The sequence below is a fragment of the Hyperoodon ampullatus genome, assembly GCF_949752795.1.
Source record: "Hyperoodon ampullatus genome assembly, chromosome: 7".
Classification (NCBI taxonomy): domain Eukaryota; kingdom Metazoa; phylum Chordata; class Mammalia; order Artiodactyla; family Ziphiidae; genus Hyperoodon; species Hyperoodon ampullatus.
In genome coordinates, this window is record NC_136920.1 from 12,030,840 (window position 1) to 12,049,249 (window position 18,410).

An 18,410-nucleotide genomic window follows, 5' to 3' on the forward strand; every position below is an offset into this window, starting at 1 on the left:
ACCAGAGATTCCCCAAGTAATTTCTGTTATCGTCCTGTGGTGTGGCTGTCAGCCCCTCTCTTTAGTCCCCTGTGCTGTGTCCCAGGAGGCTCCGTGGACCTCCCTTATGGTCCCGGCTTCTTTGGGAAACAGGCAACCATGCTGTGGGCTGGGCTGCGGCCAGGCGGCTGTCACTCACGCAGACTCTGCTGCAACCTGTGGGGGGCGTGTGTTTCTGCAGAGCGGGGATGACGAGGAGTACCAGCGCATCTACACCACGAAGATCAAGCCTCGGCTGAAGCCAGAGGATGGAGTAGAAGGGGAGCCTGGGGAGACCCAGAGCCGCACCATCACGGTGACTAGGAGGGTCACAGCCTACACTGTGGATGTGACAAGCCGCGAAGGAGCCAAGGACATTGACATCAGCAGCCCTGAGTTCAAGATCAAGATTCCACGGCACGAACTGACTGAAATCTCCACTGTGGATGTGGAGACCCAGCCTGGGAAGACAGTGATCAGACTGCCCTCGGGCTCGGGGGCACTGTCCCCCACCACAGGCTCCACTGTGGACATCCAAGCAGGGTCCATTTCCACTTCAGGACCAGAGCTCCAAGGTGCTGACCACTCGAAGGTCCAGGTCACCGTGCCTGGGATAAAGGTGGGAAGCCCGGGTGTTAGTGTCAGTGCAAAGGGCTTGGACTTAGGTAGCAAAGGAGGGGTCCAAGTCCCAGGGGTGGACGTTTTGTCTTCTCTTGGGGGTGGGGCAGCAGAGTGGCAGGGCCCAGCTCTTGAGAGTGGCAATAATGGGAAAATTAAATTTCCCTCCATGAAGCTGCCAAAATTTGGTGTCTCAACAGGGCTTGAGGGTCAGGCCCCAGAGGCAGGGTTGAGCGTTTCTGCCCCTGAATTCTCTGTGGGGCACAAGGGTGGCAAGCCAGGCTTGACCATTGGCGGGAACATCCAGACCCCTCAGCTAGAAGTCAGTGGTCCCTCTGCCAGTATTAAGGGGTTTGAGGGGAAGCTGAAGGGCCCCCAAATCACTGGGCCATCCCTTGAGGGTGACCTGGGCCTGAAAGGTACCAAGCCACAGGGGAGTTCAAGGGTGGACATCTCTGTGCCCAAAATCGAGGGCAGCATCGCTGGCTCCAGGGTGGAAGTTCAAACTCCTAACATTGATATTCATGGGCCAGGGGGCAAACTGAATATGCCCAAGGTGAAGGCCCCCAAATTCTCTGTATCAGGTTCTAAGGGAGAGGGAGCTGGCATTGATGTGACACTTCCTGGGGTCTCTGGGGATGTTGGCCTGCCTGAGGTTGCTTCTGGGGGGCTGGAAGGGAAGATGAAAGGTCCTAAAATCAAGACTCCTGAAATGATTGTTCAGACACCTAAAATCTCCATGCAGGATGTGGATCTGAGCCTCAGGTCCCCTAAACTGAAAGGAGACATTAAGGTTTCTGCTCCTGGGGTTCAAGGTGATGTTAAAGGCCCTCAAGTGGCAGTTAAAGGCGCCAAAGTGGACATAGAGACACCCAGCCTAGAGGGGACCATGACTGGCCCCAAGTTTAGTGGTCCTTCTGGGGAAGAAGGAACCTGCAAGATCTCTATGGCAGATGTAGACTTAAATGTGGCTGCACCAAAGGTGAAAGGGGGTGTGGATGTCATGCTTCCAAAAGTAGAGGAGAAAGTCAGTGTCCCTGAAGTTGATGTCAGAGGCCCCAAAGTGGATGTCAGTGCCCCAGATGTGGACATTCATGGCCTGGACTGGAACCTGAAAATGCCCAAGATGAAAATGCCCAAGTTCAGCACTCCAGGAGTTAAAGGGGAAGGGCCAGATGTAGATGTGAATCTCCCCAAAGGTGATGTCAGTATTTCAGGGCCCCAGGTCAGTGTGGAAGCCCCAGATGTGAACATAGGGGGCCCGGTGGGCAGCCTTAAAGGCCCTGATGTTCAGCTGCCTGAAGTGAGTGTCAAGACACCAAAGATCACCATGCCTGATGTGGATTTGCATGTGAAAGGCCCAAAGGTAAAAGGAGAGTATGATGTAACAGCAACAAAACTTGAAGGAGAGCTGAAAGGCCCCAAAGTGGACATTGATGCCCCTGATGTGGACGTTCATGGCCCAGACTGGCACCTGAAGATGCCCAAGATGAAAATGCCCAAATTCACTCTGCCAGGGTTCAAAGCAGAGGGCCCCGAAGTGAATGTAAACCTGCCTGAGCCTGATGTGGACATTTCTGGGCCCAAGGTAGATGTCTGTGCTCCAGATGTGAGTATTGAGGGACCAGAGGGGAAATTGAAAGGACCCAAGTTTAAGATGCCTGAGATGAATATCAAAGCCCCAAAGATCTCCATACCAGATGTGGACTTACATTTGAAAGGCCCTAGTGTAAAAGGAGAATATGATGTCACAGTGCCGAAGGTTGAAGGTGAGATTAAAGTTCCTGATGTTGAACTTAAAAGTGCCAAACTGGACATTGATGCTCCAGATGTGGACATTCACGGCCCAGACTGGCACCTGAAGATGCCCAAAATGAAAATGCCCAAGTTCAGCATGCCCGGCCTCAAAGCAGAGGTCCCAGAAGTGGATGTGAACCTGCCCAAGACTGACATTGACATCGCTGGACCCAAGGTGGATGTTGAACTTCCAGATGTGAATATTGAAGGACCTGAAGGAAAGCTGAAGGGTCCCAAGTTTAAGATGCCTGAGGTGAATATCAAGGCCCCCAAGATCTCCATGCCTGATGTAGATTTGCATATGAAAGGTCCCAAGGTAAAGGGGGAATATGATGTTACAGTGCCAAAGCTGGAAGGGGACCTGAAGGGGCCAAAGGTAGACGTCAGTGCCCCAGATGTTGGAGTTCACAGTCCTGATTGGAACCTAAAGATGCCAAAGATGAAAATGCCCAGATTCACCAGGCCCAGCCTTAAAGGAGAGGGCCCAGAATTGGATGTGAACCTGCCCAAGGCTGATGTCGACGTTTCTGCATGCAAGGTAGACATTAGTGCTCCAGATCTGAGCCTTGAAGGACCAGAAGGGAAGTTGAAAGGCCCCAAGTTTAAGATGCCTGAGATGCACTTCAAAGCTCCCAAGATGACCCTGCCAGATGTTGACATGGATTTTAAAGGACCCAAAATGAAAGGGAATCTAGATGTGTCTGCACCAAAAATAGAAGGTGAGATGAAAGCTCCACACGTGGACATCAAAGGCCCCAAAGTAGATGTTAAAGCACCAGATGTGGAAGTTCAGGATGCAGACTGGAGTCTGAAAATGCCCAAGATGAAAATGCCTAAATTCAGCATGCCAAGCTTCAAAGGCGAGGGCCCAGATGTGGACATGAAACAGCCCAAAGCTGACATTGATGTCTCCGGACCCAAGGTGGACATTGAAGCCCCAGATGTGAGCCTTGAGGGGCCAGAAGGGAAGCTCAAGGGTCCCAAGTTTAAGATGCCTGAGATGCACTTCAGGGCCCCCAAGATCTCCATGCCTGAGGTGGACTTAAACTTGAAAGGCCCCAAAGTCAAAGGGGATGTGGGTGTGTCTGTGCCCAAGATAGAAGGTGAAATGAAAGTGCCCGATGTGGACATCAAAGGCCCCAAAGTGGACGTTGATGTCCCAGATGTGGACGTTCAAGGCCCCGACTGGCAGCTGAAGATGCCCAAGATGAAAATGCCCAAGTTCAGCGTGCCCGGCTTCAAAGGAGAGGGCCCTGAAGTGGACGTGAACCCACCCAAGGCGAATATTGATGTCTCAGGACCCAAGGTGGACATTGAAGCCCCAGATGTGAGCCTTGAGGGGCCGGAAGGGAAGCTCAAGGGTCCCAAGTTTAAGATGCCTGAGATGCACTTCAAGGCCCCCAAGATCTCCATGCCTGATATAGATTTACACTTGAAAGGCCCTAAAGCCAAAGGTGATGTGGATGTTTCTGTGCCCAAGATAGAAGGTGAAATGAAAGTGCCAGATATGGACATGAAAGGCCCCAAAGTGGATGTTGATGTCCCAGATGTGGATGTTCAAGGCCCCGACTGGCACCTGAAGATGCCCAAGATGAAAATGCCCAAGTTCAGCATGCCTGGCTTCAGAGGAGAGGGCCCTGATGTAGATGTGAACCTGCCCAAGGCTGACATTGACGTCTCAGGACCCAAGGTGGACATTGAAGCCCCAGATGTGAACCTTGAGGGACCAGAAGAAAAGCTTAAGGGTCCCAAGTTTAAGATGCCTGAGATGCACTTCAAGGCCCCCAAGATCTCCATGCCTGATGTGGACTTACACTTGAAAGGCCCCAGAGTCAAAGGGGATGTGGATGTGTCTGTGCCCAAGATAGAAGGTGAAATGAAAGTGCCCGATGTGGACATCAAAGGCCCCAAAGTGGATGTTGATGTTCCAGATGTGGATGTTCAAGGCCCCGACTGGCAGCTGAAGATGCCCAAGATGAAAATGCCCAAGTTCAGCATTCCTGGCTTCAGAGGAGAGGGCCCTGATGTAGATGTGAACCTGCCCAAGGCTGACATTGATGTCTCAGGACCCAAGGTGGACATTGAAGCCCCAGATGTGAGCCTTGAGGGGCCAGAAGGGAAGCTCAAGGGTCCCAAGTTTAAGATGCCTGAGATGCACTTCAAGGCCCCCAAGATCTCCATGCCTGATGTGGACTTAAACTTGAAAGGCCCCAAAATCAAAGGGGATGTGGATGTGTCTGTGCCCAAGATAGAAGGTGAAATGAAAGTGCCAGATATGGACATCAAAGGCCCCAGAGTGGATGTTGATGTCCCAGATGTGGATGCTCAAGGCCCCGACTGGCAGCTGAAGATGCGCAAGATGAAAATGCCCAAATTCAGCATGCCTGGCTTCAAAGGAGAGGCCCCTGAAGTGGATGTGAACCTGCCTAAAGCTGACATTGACATCTCTGCACCCAAAGTTGAGATTGAAGCCCCAGATATGAGCCTTGAAGGTCCAGAAGGGAAGCTCAAGGGTCCTAAGTTTAAGATGCCTGAGATGCACTTCAAGCCTCCGAAGATCTCCATGCCTGACATTGATTTAAACCTCAAGAGCCCCAAGGTGAAAGGTGATATGGATGTTTCTCTGCCCAAAGTTGAAGGGGGTCTGAAAGGACCAGAGGTTGACATCAAAGGTCCCAAAGTGGACATTGATGTCCCCGATGTGGATGTTCATGGCCCAGACTGGCACCTGAAGATGCCCAAGATAAAAATGCCCAAGATCAGCATGCCCAGCTTCAAAGGAGAGGGCCCTGAAGTGGATGTGAACCTGCCTAAAGCTGACATTGATGTCTCAGGACCCAAGGTGGATGTTGAAGTTCCAAATGTGAATATTGATGGTCCAGATGCAAAACTAAAAGGTCCTAAATTTAAGTTGCCAGAAATGAATATAAAGCCTCAGAAGATATCCATGCCTGATGTTAGTCTGCATTTGAAAGGCCATAAAATGAAAGGAGATTATGATGTTACAGTTCCAAAAGTAGAAGGAGAGATTAAAGCTCCTGACATTGACATTGAAGGTCCAAAAGTAGACATTAATGCACCAGATGTGGGAGTTCATGGTCCAGACTGGCACCTGAAGATGCCCAAGATAAAAATGCCCAAGATCAGCATGCCTGGCTTCAAAGGAGAGGGCCCAGAAGTGGATGTGAACCTACCCAAGGCTGACATTGATGTGTCAGGACCCAAGGTGGACACTGATGTTCCAGATGTGAATATTGAAGGTCCAGAGGGGAAACTAAAGGGTCCCAAGTTCAAGATGCCAAGCATGCATATACAAACACACAAAATCTCTATGCCTGATGTTGGACTTAATCTGAAAGCCCCTAAACTGAAAACTGATGTAGATGTTTCTCTTCCCAACGTGGAAGGAGACTTGAAAGGTCCTGGAATTGACATAAAAACCCCTAAAATGGATGTGGATATTGGTGATATAGATGTTGAATGTCCAGAAGGAAAGCTTAAGGGTCCCAAGTTTAAGATGCCTGAGATGCACTTCAAAGCCCCCAAGATCTCCATGCCTGATGTGGACTTAAACTTGAAAGGCCCCAAAGTCAAAGGGGATGTGGATGTGTCTGTGCCCAAGATAGAAGGTGAAATGAAAGTGCCCGATGTGGACATCAAAGGCCCCAGAGTGGATGTTGATGTCCCAGATGTGGATGTTCAAGGCCCCGACTGGCACCTGAAGATGCCCAAGATGAAAATGCCCAAGTTCAGCATGCCTGGCTTCAAAGGAGAGGGCCCTGATGTAGATGTGAACCTACCAAAGGCTGACATTCATGTTTCTGGCCCCAAAGTGGACATTGGTACTCCTGATTTGGATATTGAGGGACCAGAAGGAAAATTAAAAGGTTCTAAATTTAAGATGCCTAAGTTGAATATCAAAGCTCCCAAGATATCCATGCCAGATGTGGACTTGAATTTGAAGGGACCCAAACTGAAAGGAGAGATGGATGCTTCTGTGCCACAACTAGAAGGTGATCTCAAAGGTCCGCAAGTTGATATCAAAGGTCCTAGTGTGGATGTGGAGGTGCCTGACGTTGATCTGCAATATCCTGATGCAAAGTTGAAAGGACCTAAGTTTAAGATGCCTGAGATGCACTTCAAGGCCCCCAAGATCTCCATGCCAGATGTGGACTTACACTTGAAAGGCCCCAAAGTCAAAGGGGATGTGGATGTGTCTGTGCCCAAGATAGAAGGTGAAATGAAAGTGCCAGATGTGGACATCAAAGGTGCCGAAGTGGACGTTGATGTCCCAGATGTGGACGTCCAGGGCCCAGACTGGCACCTGAAGATGCCCAAGATGAAAATGCCTAAATTCAGCATGCCTGGCTTCAAAGGCCAAGGCCCAGATGTGGATGTGAACCTGCCCAAGGCTGACATTGATGTCTCAGGGCCCAAGGTGGACATTGAAACCCCAGACGTGAGCCTGGAGGGGCCAGAAGGAAAGCTTAGGGGTCCCAAGTTTAAGATGCCTGAGATGCACTTCAAGGCCCCCAAGATCTCCATGCCTGATGTGGACTTAAACTTGAAAGGCCCCAAAGTCAAAGGGGATGTGGATATGTCTGCGCCCAAGATAGAAGGTGAAATGAAAGTGCCCGATGTGGACATCAAAGGCCCCAAAGTGGATGTTGATGTTCCAGATGTGGATGTTCAAGGCCCCGACTGGCAGCTGAAGATGCCCAAGATGAAAATGCCCAAATTCAGCATGCCTGGCTTCAGAGGAGAGGCCCCTGAAGTGGATGTGAACCTGCCCAAAGCTGACATAGACGTCTCAGGACCCAAGGTGGACATTGAAGCCCCAGATGTGAACCTTGAGGGACCAGAAGGAAAACTTAAGGGTCCCAAGTTTAAGATGCCTGAGATGCACTTCAAGGCCCCCAAGATCTCCATGCCTGATGTAGACTTACACTTGAAAGGCCCTAAAGTCAAAGGGGATATGGATGTGTCTGTGCCCAAGATAGAAGGTGAAATGAAGGTGCCAGGTGTGGACATCAAAGGGCCCAACGTGCACACTGATGTCTCAGATGTGGATGTTCAAGGCCCTGATTGGCACTTGAAGATGCCCAAGGTGAAAATGCCGAAGTTCAGCATGCCTGGCTTCAAAGGTGAAGGCCCAGAAGTGGATGTGAACCTGCCTAAAGGTGACATTGATGTCTCAGGACCCAAGGTGGACATTGAAGGCCCTGATGTTAATATTGAAGGACCAGAGGGAAAGTTGAAAGGTCCTAAGTTCAAGATGCCAGAGATGAACATCAAAGCCCCCAAGATCTCCATGCCTGACTTTGATTTGCACCTGAAAGGTCCTAAGGTGAAAGGAGATGTGGATGTTTCTGTGCCTAAGGTGGAAGGTGACCTAAAGGCCCCTGAAGTTGACATCAAAGGCCCCAAACTGGACATTGATGTCCCCGACGTGGATGTTCATGGCCCAGACTGGCACCTGAAGATGCCCAAGATAAAAATGCCCAAGATCAGCATGCCTGGCTTCAAAGGAGAAGGCCCAGAAGTGGATGTGAACCTTCCCAAGGCCAACATTGATGTGTCAGGACCCAAAGTGGACATTGAAGGCCCTGATGTTAACATTGAAGGACCAGAAGAAAAGTGGAAAAGTCCAAAGTTTAAAATGCCTGAAATGCATTTTAAGACTCCAAAGATACACATGCCAGATATTGATCTTAATCTAACAGGTCCAAAGATGAAAGGAGATGTGGATATCACATGCCCCAAGGTAGAGGGAGATTTTAAAGGACCTGAAGTTGACCTCAGAGGCTCCAAAGTGGACGTTGATGTCCCTGATGTGGATGTTCAAGGCCCAGACTGGCACCTAAAGATGCCGAAGATGAAAATGCCCAAGTTCAGCATGCCTGGTTTCAAAGGAGAGGGCCCTGAAGTGGATGTGAACCTGCCCAAGGCCGACATTGATGTGTCAGGACCCAAAGTGGACATTGAAGGCCCTGATGTTAACATTGAAGGACCAGAGGGAAAGTTGAAAGGTCCTAAGTTCAAAATGCCAGAGATGAACATCAAAGCCCCCAAGATCTCCATGCCTGACTTTGATTTGCACCTGAAAGGTCCTAAGGTGAAAGGAGATGTGGATGTTTCTGTGCCTAAGGTGGAAGGTGACCTAAACGCCCCTGAAGTTGACATCAAAGGCCCCAAAGTGGACCTTGATGTCCCTGATGTGGATGTTCAAGGCCCAGACTGGCACCTGAAGATGCCTAAGATGAAAATGCCCAAGATCAGCATGCCCAGCTTCAAAGGAGAGGGCCCAGAAGTGGATGTGAATCTGCCCAAAGCGGACATTGATGTGTCAGGACCCAAGGTGGACACTGAAGGCCCTGATGTTAATATTGAAGGACCAGAGGGAAAGTTGAAAGGTCCTAAGTTCAAGATGCCAGAGATGAATATCAAAGCCCCCAAGATCTCCATGCCTGACATTGATCTTAATCTGAAGGGCCCCAAACTGAAGGGTGATGTGGATGTGTCTTTACCACAAGTGGAAGGTGAGCTTAAAGTTCCTGAAGTTGACATGAAGGGCCCCAAAGTGGACATTGATGCTCCAGATGTGGACGTTCATGGTCCAGACTGGCACCTGAAGATGCCTAAGATAAAAATGCCCAAGATCAGCATGCCTGGCTTCAGAGGAGAGGGCCCAGAAGTGGATGTGAACCTGCCCAAGGCTGACATAGACGTCTCAGGACCCAAGGTGGACATTGATGTTCCAGATGTGAATATTGAAGGTCCAGATGTGAAACTGAAGGGTCCCAAGTTCAAGATGCCAGAGATGAATGTCAAAGCTCCTAAGATATCAATGCCAGATTTGGACCTTAATCTTAAAGACCCTAAAATGAAAGGAGAGGTGGATATTTCACTTCCAAATGTAGAAGGTGATTTGAAAGGGCCTTCTCTTGGCATCCAAGGACCGAAGATAGAGGTAGATGCGCCAGATATTGATATTCATGGCCCAGAAGGCAAATTAAAAGGTCCAAAGCTGAAGATGCCTGATATGCATGTAAACATGCCCAAGATCTCCATGCCAGAAATTGACCTGAATTTGAAAGGCTCAAAACTTAAGGGAGATGTTGATGTTTCTGGACCCAAATTGGAAGGTGACATTAAAGCTCCCAAGTTAGATGTAAAGGGCCCAGAAGTGGACATTTCTGGTCCTAAGCTCACTATTGAAGGCAAGTCAAAGAAATCTCGTTTTAAGCTTCCCAAATTTAATTTTTCAGGCTCCAAAGTTCAGACACCTGAGGTAGATGTCAAAGTCAAAAAGCCAGATATTGATGTAACAGGTCCAAAAGTTGACATTAATGCTCCCGATATTGAGGTCCAAGGAAAAGTGAAAGGACCCAAGTTCAAAATGCCTTTCCTGAGTATTTCGTCTCCTAAAGTGTCTATGCCTGATGTGGAGTTAAATCTGAAAGGTCCTAAAGTCAAAGGAGACTTAGATGTTGCAGGTGCTAATTTAGAAGACGATTTTAAAGGACCCAAAGTGGACATTAAGGCACCAGAAGTTCATCTTGATGCACCTGATGTGGATGTTCATGGTCCAGACTGGAATTTGAAAATGCCCAAGATGAAAATGCCCAAGTTCAGTGTGCCCGGCTTAAAAGCAGAAGGGCCAGATATGGCTGTGGATCTGCCAAAAGGAGATATCAACATAGAGGGTCCCAGAATGGACATTGAGGGCCCAGAAATCAATGTGGAAGGTCTAGAGGGAGGCTTAAAAGGTCCCAAATTCAAGATGCCTGATATGAATATCAAAGCTCCCAAGGTCTCCATGCCTGATATGGACTTACACTTGAAAGGCCCCAAAGTCAAAGGGGATGTGAATGTGCCTGTGCCCGAGATAGAAGGTGAAATGAACGTGCCAGGTGTGGACATCAAAGGGCCCAAAGTGGACGTTGATGTCCCAGATGTGGATGTTCAAGGCCCTGACTGGCACCTGAAGATGCCCAAGGTGAAAATGCCCAAGTTCAGCATGCCTGGCTTCAAAGGAGAGGGCCCCGAAGTGGATGTGAACCTGCCCAAAGCTGACATTGGTATTTCTGGCCCCAAAGTGGACATTGATGCCCCAGATGTGAATATTGAAGGTCCAGATGCGAAACTGAAGGGCCCCAAATTCAAGATGCCAGAGATGAATGTCAAAGCTCCCAAAATGTCCATGCCTGACCTTGACTTTAACCTGAAGGGCCCCAAACTAAAGGGTGATGTGGATGTGACTTTGCCAAAAGTGGAAGGTGACCTCAAGGCCCCTGAGGTGGACATCAAGGGCCCCAAAGTGGACATTGAAACTCCTGATATTAACATTGAAGGCCCAGAGGGGAAATTGAAGGGGCCCAAATTCAAGATGCCAGAGATGCACCTGAAGGCGCCCAAGATCCCCATGCCTAACATTGATTTAAACCTGAAGGGGCCCAAGGTGAAGGGTGATATAGATGTTTCCCTTCCCAAGACTGAAGGAGATCTGAAAGGCCCTGAGATCGACATCAAAGGTCCCAAAGTGGACATTGATGCTCCAGATGTGGATATTCAAGGCCCAGACTGGCACCTGAAGATGCCCAAGATAAAAATGCCCAAGATCAGCATGCCCGGCTTCAAAGGAGAGGGCCCAGAAGTGGATGTGAACCTCCCCAAGACCAACATTGATATGTCAGGACCCAAGATGGACATTGAAGGCCCTGATGTTAACATGGAAGGACCTGAGGGAAAGTTGAAAGGTCCTAAGTTCAAGATGCCAGAGATGAACATCAAAGCCCCCAAGATCTCCATGCCTGACTTTGATTTGCACCTGAAAGGTCCTAAAGTGAGAGGAGATGTGGATGTTTCTGTGCCTAAGGTGGAAGGTGACCTAAACGCCCCTGGCGTTGACTTCAAAGGCCCCAAAGTGGATATTGATGTCCCAGATGTGGACGTGCATGGCCCAGACTGGCACCCGAAGATGCCCAAGATAAAAATGCCCAAGATCAGCATGCCTGGCTTCAAAGGAGAGGGCCCAGAAGTGGATGTGAACCTGCCCAAGGCCGACATTGATGTCTCAGGACCCAAGGTGGACGTTGATATTCCAGATGTGGATATTGAAGGTCCAGATGTGAAACTGAAGGGCCCCAAGTTCAAGATGCCTGAGATGAACATCAAAGCCCCCAAGATCTCCATGCCTGACTTTGATTTGCACCTGAAAAGTCCTAAGGTGAAAGGAGATGTGGATGTTTCTGTGCCTAAGGTGGAAGGTGACCTAAAGGCCCCTGAAGTTGACATCAGAGGTCCCAAAGTGGACGTTGATGTCCCTGATGTGGATGTTCAAGGCCCAGACTGGCACCTGAAGATGCCCAAGATAAAAATGCCCAAGATCAGCATGCCCAGCTTCAAGGGAGAAGGCCCTGAAGTGGATGTGAACCTGCCCAAGGCTGACATTGATGTCTCAGGACCCAAGGTGGACATAGACACTCCTGACATTGATGTTCATGGTCCAGAAGGGAAACTGAAGGGCCCCAAGTTTAAAATGCCTGACCTGCACCTCAAGGCACCCAAGATCTCCATGCCTGAAGTTGACCTGAATCTGAAGGGCCCCAAGGTAAGGGGTGATGTGGATGTTACCCTGCCCAAAGTTGAAGGTGACCTCAAGGGCCCTGAAGTTGACGTCAAAGGTCCCACAGTGGACATTGATGTTCCAGATGTGGACGTACATGGCCCAGACTGGCACCTGAAGATGCCTAAGGTGAAAATGCCCAAGATCAGCATGCCTGGCTTCAAAGGAGAGGGCCCAGAAGTGGATGTGAACCTGTCTAAAGCTGACATTGATGTCTCAGGACCCAAGGTGGACATTGATGTTCCAGATGTGGATATTGAAGGTCCAGATGCGAAACTGAAGGGTCCCAAGTTCAAGATGCCGGAGATGAACATCAAAGCTCCTAAGATCTCCATGCCTGGCATTGACTTAAACCTGAAAGGACCCAAAGTAAAGGGAGATGTGGATGTTTCTCTGCCTAAGGTGGAAGGTGACCTCAAGGGCCCGGAAGGTGACCTCAAGGGCCCCGAAGTTGACGTCAAGGGCCCCAAAGTGGACATTGATGTCCCAAACGTGGACGTTCATGGCCCAGACTGGCACCTGAAGATGCCTAAGGTGAAAATGCCCAAGTTCAGCATGCCTGGTTTCAAAGGAGAGGGCCCTGAAGTGGATATGAACCTGCCTAAGGCTGACATTGACGTCTCAGGACCCAAGGTGGATGTTGATGTTCCAGATGTAAATATTGAAGGTCCAGATGTGAAACTGAAGGGCCCCAAGTTCAAGATGCCGGAGGTGAACATAAAAGCCCCTAAAATCTCCATGCCTGACCTTGACTTTAACCTGAAGGGCCCCAAAATGAAGGGTGATGTTGATATCTCTCTGCCCAAAGTTGAGGGTGATCTCAAGGCCCCTGAGGTGGACATCAAGAGCCCCAAACTGGACATTGACACTCCTGATATCAATATTGAAGGTCCAGATGGAAAACTGAAGGGGCCTAAATTTAAGATGCCAGAGATGAACATTAAAGCCCCCAAGATCTCCATGCCTGACTTTGACTTAAGTCTGAAAGGGCCAAAGGTAAAGGGGGATGTGGACTTTTCACTGCCTAAGGTAGAAGGCGATCTGAAAGGGCCAGAGGTGGACATTGAAGGTCCTGAAGGGAAACTCAAAGGACCCAAATTTAAGATGCCTGATGTCCATTTTAAAACCCCACAAATCTCCATGAGTGATATTGATTTGAACTTGAAAGGACCTAAGATAAAAGGAGATTTTGACGCTTCCATCCCTAAACTGGAAGGAGATCTGAAAGGCCCCAAAATAGATGTTAAAGGCCCTAAGCTGGATATAGACACTCCTGATTTTGACATTAATGGTCCAGAAGGGAAACTGAAGGGCCCCAAGTTTAAAATGCCTGACCTGCATCTCAAGGCGCCCAGGATTGGTGTGCCTGGCTTCAAAGGAGAGGGCCCTGAAGTGGATGTGAACCTGCCCAAGGCTGACATTGACGTCTCAGGACCCAAGGTGGACATTGATGTTCCAGACGTGAATATTGAAGGTCCCGATGCGAAACTGAAGGGCCCCAAGTTCAAGATGCCAGAGATGAACGTCAAAGCTCCTAAGATCTCCATGCCTGGCATTGACTTAAACCTGAAAGGACCCAAAGTAAAGGGAGATGTGGATGTTTCTCTGCCTAAGATGGAAGGTGACCTCAAGGGCCCCGAAGTCGATGTCAAGGGCCCCAAAGTGGACACTGATGTTCCAGATGTGGACGTTCATGGCCCAGACTGGCACCTGAAGATGCCTAAGGTGAAAATGCCCAAGTTCAGTATGCCTGGCTTCAAAGGAGAGGGCCCAGAAGTGGATGTGAACCTGCCTAAGGCTGACATTGACGTCTCAGGACCCAAGGTGGACATTGATGTTCCAGACGTGAATATTGAAGGTCCAGATGTGAAACTGAAGGGCCCCAAGTTCAAGATGCCGGAGATAAATATCAAAGCTCCCAAAATCTCCATGCCTGATGTTGACCTGGATTTGAAAGGATCCACAGGCAAAGGAGATTTCGATGTGTCTGTCCCTAAGATTGAAGGGACTTTCAAAGGCCCAGAAGTAGACCTTAAAGGTCCAGGTCTGGATTTTGAAGGCCCTGATGCCAAACTCAGTGGCCCACGTTTGAAGATGCCCTCACTGGATATATCTGCCCCTAAAGTAACCGCACCTGATACTGATTTGCATCTCAAGGCACCCAAAATTGGAGTTTCTGGTCCCAAATTAGAAGGCGGTGAACTGGACCTCAAGGGACCCAAAGTTGATTTAGAAGCTCCAAGCTTAGACGTACACGTGGAGAGCCCAGATATTAACACTGAGGGGCCAGATGTGAAAATTCCGAAATTTAAGAAACCCAAGTTTGGGTTCGGGGCAAAAAGCCCCAAAGCTGACTTCAAATCCCCTTCGCTTGATGTGACAGTTCCTGAGGCAGAGCTGAATGTTGAGGCTCCTGAAATGAGTGTTGGTGGCAAGGGCAAGAAAAGTAAGTTTAAAATGCCTAAAATTCACATGAGTGGTCCTAAAATTAAGGCCAAAAAACAAGGATTTGATTTGAATGCTCCTGGGAGTGAGATCGATGCCAGTCTCAAGTCTCCTGAGGTAGACGTCAACGTTGCAGGGCCCGATGCCTCACTTAAAGTCGACATGAAATCTCCCAAGACCAAGAAACCTATGTTTGGAAAAATGTACTTTCCAGATGTAGAATTTGACATTAAGTCACCTAAATTTAAAGCTGAAGCTTCCCTCCCTGGCCCCAAAATGGGGGGTGAAATCCAGGCACCTGATCTGGATAGTTCCTCACCAGGGATTCATGTGGAAGGTCCTGACCTCAAGCTGAAGGCTCCCAAGTTCAAGGTGCCAGGCGTGGATGTCTCAGGGCCAAAAATAGAGGGCGACTGCAAAGGCCCCAGGGTGCAGGCAAACTTGGATGCATCTGACATCAACATTGAAGGCCCAGATGCTAAAGTCAAAGCACCATCATTCAGCATTTCTGCCCCTCAAGTCCCCATCCCTGATGTGAATGTTAACTTGAAAGGACCAAAGATAAAGGGTGACATCCCCAGTGTGGGACTGGAAGGACCAGATGTAGATCTGCAAGGTCCAGAATCGAAAATTAAGTTCCCCAGGTTTTCGATGCCCAAGATCGGCGTCCCTGGTGTGAAGATGGAGGGTGGGGGAGCTGAGGTCCAGCTGCCCTCTCTAGAAGGAGGCTTGAGTGCACCAGATGTTAAGCTTGAAGGGCCCGATGTGTCTCTGAAAGGGCCAAAAGTAGACTTGCCTTCAGGGAACCTCTCTGCGCCAAAAGTCTCTGGACCTGACCTTGACCTGAACTTGAAAGGACCAAGTTTGAAGGGGGGCCTGGATGTATCTGTTCCCAGCATGAAGGTGCATGCTCCCGGGCTTGACCTCAGAGGTGTCGGTGGAAAGGTGAAGGTGGAAGGTGATGGTGTGAAAGTGCCTGGAATTGATGCCACAGCAATGCTTGATGTCGGTGCGCCAGATGTGACCCTGAAGGGACCAAGCCTGCAGGGAGACCTGGCTGTCTCTGGTGACATCAAGTGTCCTGAAGTATCAGTAGGTGCTCCTGATCTAAGCTTGGAGGCACCTGAAGGTGGTATCAAACTTCCTAAGATGAAGCTGCCCCAGTTTGGCATCTCTGCTCCAGGGTCCGACTTGGACATCAGCGTCAAGGGGCCACAAGCTGCTGGAGAACTAAAGGGGCCTGGCATAGATTTGAACCTCAGAGGCCTGAACCTGAAAGGGCCTCAGATCCCTGGCCCTCAAATCTCAGCACCAGATGTGGACTTGAACTTGGAAGGACCAAAAGTAAAAGGCAGCCTCGGGGCCAGTGGTGAGATGAAAGGCCCCACGGTTGGAGGAGGTCTTCCGGGCATCAGTGTTCAAGGCCTAGAAGGAAACCTCCAAATGCCTGGAATTAAGTCATCCAGATGTGAGGCGGAGCTGCCAGGTGTGAATGTGAAACTCCCAACCGGGCATATTTCTGGTCCTGAAATCAAAGGTGATCTGAAAGGTTCAGGAATAGGTTTCCACGGGGCCTTTCCTGACTTTGGCATGAAAGGGCCTTCATTTAACGTGGCATCTCCTGAGTCAGATTTTGGTGTCAGCTTGAAGGGCCCGAAAACCAAAGGAGGCATGGATGTTTCAGGGGGTGTCAGTGCCCCAGATAGCAGCCTGGGTGAGGGGCACGTGAGCGTCAAAGGTTCCGGGGGGGAGTGGAAAGGACCCCAGGTCTCCTCTGCTCTCAACTTGGAGGCACCTAAGTTTGCCGGAGGACTTCATTTCTCAGGACCAAAGATAGAAGGAGGTGTCAAAGGAGGCCAGGTTGGACTTCAGGGTCCTGGGCTGAGCGTGTCTGGGCCTCAAGGTCACTTGGAAAACGGATCTGGAAAAGTAACATTCCCCAAGATGAAGATCCCCAAGTTCACCTCTGGCCATGAGCTGGTTGGCAGAGAAGTAGGGGTGGATATTAACTTCCCTAAAGCGGAGGCCAGTGTCCAGTCTGGTGCCGGAGAGGGCGAGTGGGAAGAGTCTGATGTAAAACTTAAAAAGTCCAAAATCAAAATGCCCAAGTTCAGCTTTTCCAAACCTAAAGGGAAAGCTGGTGTCACCGGCTCACCGGAAGCATCCATTTCAGGGTCCAAAGGTGACCTGAAGAGCTCCAAGGCCAGCCTAGGCTCTCTGGAAGGAGAGGCAGAAGTCGAAACAGCTTCGCCCAAAGGCAAATTCTCCTTATTCAAAAGCAAGAAGCCACAGCACCGCTCAAATTCCTTCAGTGAAGAAAGGGAGCATTCTGCATCTTCTACCCCTCCGGGAACTTTGGAGTTCGAAGGTGGGGAAGTGTCGCTGGAAGGCGGGAAAGTCAAAGGGAAACATGGGAAGCTGAAATTTGGTACCTTTGGTGGATTGGGGTCAAAGAGCAAAGGTCATTATGAGGTCACTGGGAGTGATGATGAGGCAGGCAAGTTACAGGGGAGTGGAGTGTCCTTGGCCTCTAAGAAGTCCCGACTGTCATCTTCTTCTAGCAGTGACAGTGGGACTAAGGTTGGCATCCAGCTTCCCGAGGTGGAGCTGGCAGTTTCCACAAAGAAAGAGTAGCAGGCCTCTGTGTGTGTGTGTACATATATGTATAAAAATACATCAGCCTGGGGTGTGTTTGTATATAAACTCCAAAGAGAAACACGCCGCCGACAGCCTCAGCAGCAACGCAAACATCTGGCCTCTGGCAGGGGCAAGCGCTGAAAAGCCAAGCGCCTTTAGGCTCCTCCTGGAGCTTTACAGATAGGTAAAGAGTTCTAAGTTCTTCGTCCAGCCCGTGTGCAAAGTCAACAGTATTTGCCTTAAGATTTCGGTGTTTGTTTTTTTTTTGCATTGAACGCTGAGAGCTCCTGTTTACTAAGCAAGCTTTTGTGTTTATTATCCTCATTTTTACTGAACATTGTTAGTGTTGGGGTCATGGAAACCCACTTTTTCATTGTAATGACTTTTGGGGCTTACGTTAGTAAGGGTGGGGGGTGGGGAAGGCAGTAGAGGGGGGCCAGACCTTCATTTCTCCTACCGTCAGATCTACTCAAACAGGAAACACCCAAAGATGGCTGAGAGGAGCCGCCAGGCAGAGCATGTGGGTGTTTCTGGAACTCCTTAGCGTTGCTTTTTCTTCCCCAGGGGTGGCGGTCCCAGCCCGTTTGGTGCTCACGGTGAGAGGGACTTTAGAATCTGTTTGCAAATTAGCCAACCCACCAACTCAACATGAGGGCCTTCCATTCTGTGTGTTGTAAGAGAAGTGTTTTCTTTGTGATCGCCACGTTCCTGATATTAATTCTGATTCCTTTTAACAAATGTTATTGTGATTAAGAAAATTTCCAGCACTTTAATGGCAAATTAATTGAGAATGTAAGAAAATTGATGCTGTCAAGGGCCAATAAAGCTGTTTATGAACCCGGATGTCCTGTGCCTTTTATATTCTGTAACGGGAGGATGAGGCCTAGGGAGGCTGCACACCCAGCCCTGACGGGTCAGACTGGGTCCACTCGGTGGCATTGCTAGTTGCATTAGTGGGTGATGGAAGGGATTCTTGGCTTCTCATGGTGAGGCTGGTTGCACCATTGCTGAGACATCAAGAGAGGCTGCGCACACTGGCAGCCCGAGCCCCAGGACCTGCCCACCAATTTGGCATCCTCAGATGGGAGTGTACGATTCAGAAATGGTTCAGACATGAATGGAAGAAAAGGCCTGTTGGAATGGCAGAAAGGGATCTGGCCGTGGGTCACAGGCCTGCCAGCTATTCCAAACTTGGCTGTAGGTTTGCTGGCTGGCCTCGTTACCTGCCCTTCTGGGCCTCAGTTCCCTCTTCCTTGAAATAAGGGTG

The 18,410-nt window shown here is 49.6% G+C and overlaps 1 protein-coding gene across 4 annotated transcripts in view; it reads left to right on the forward strand.

Annotated features, from left to right (window-relative positions):
* Window positions 1-18,410, forward strand: part of AHNAK (AHNAK nucleoprotein) — a 96,718-nt gene that overhangs the window by 20,690 nt on the left and 57,618 nt on the right. For 2 of the 4 annotated variants that reach the window (XM_079708960.1, XM_079708961.1), the window contains one exon: window positions 221-17,986. The exons of the other annotated variants lie outside the window; for them this stretch is intronic. In XM_079708960.1, coding sequence (XP_079565086.1) covers window positions 221-17,140 — 16,920 coding nt within the window. In that variant the 3' untranslated portion in view covers window positions 17,141-17,986. Of the gene's footprint in view, window positions 1-220; window positions 17,987-18,410 lie in introns of those variants that run through there. 4 annotated transcript variants of the gene reach the window in all.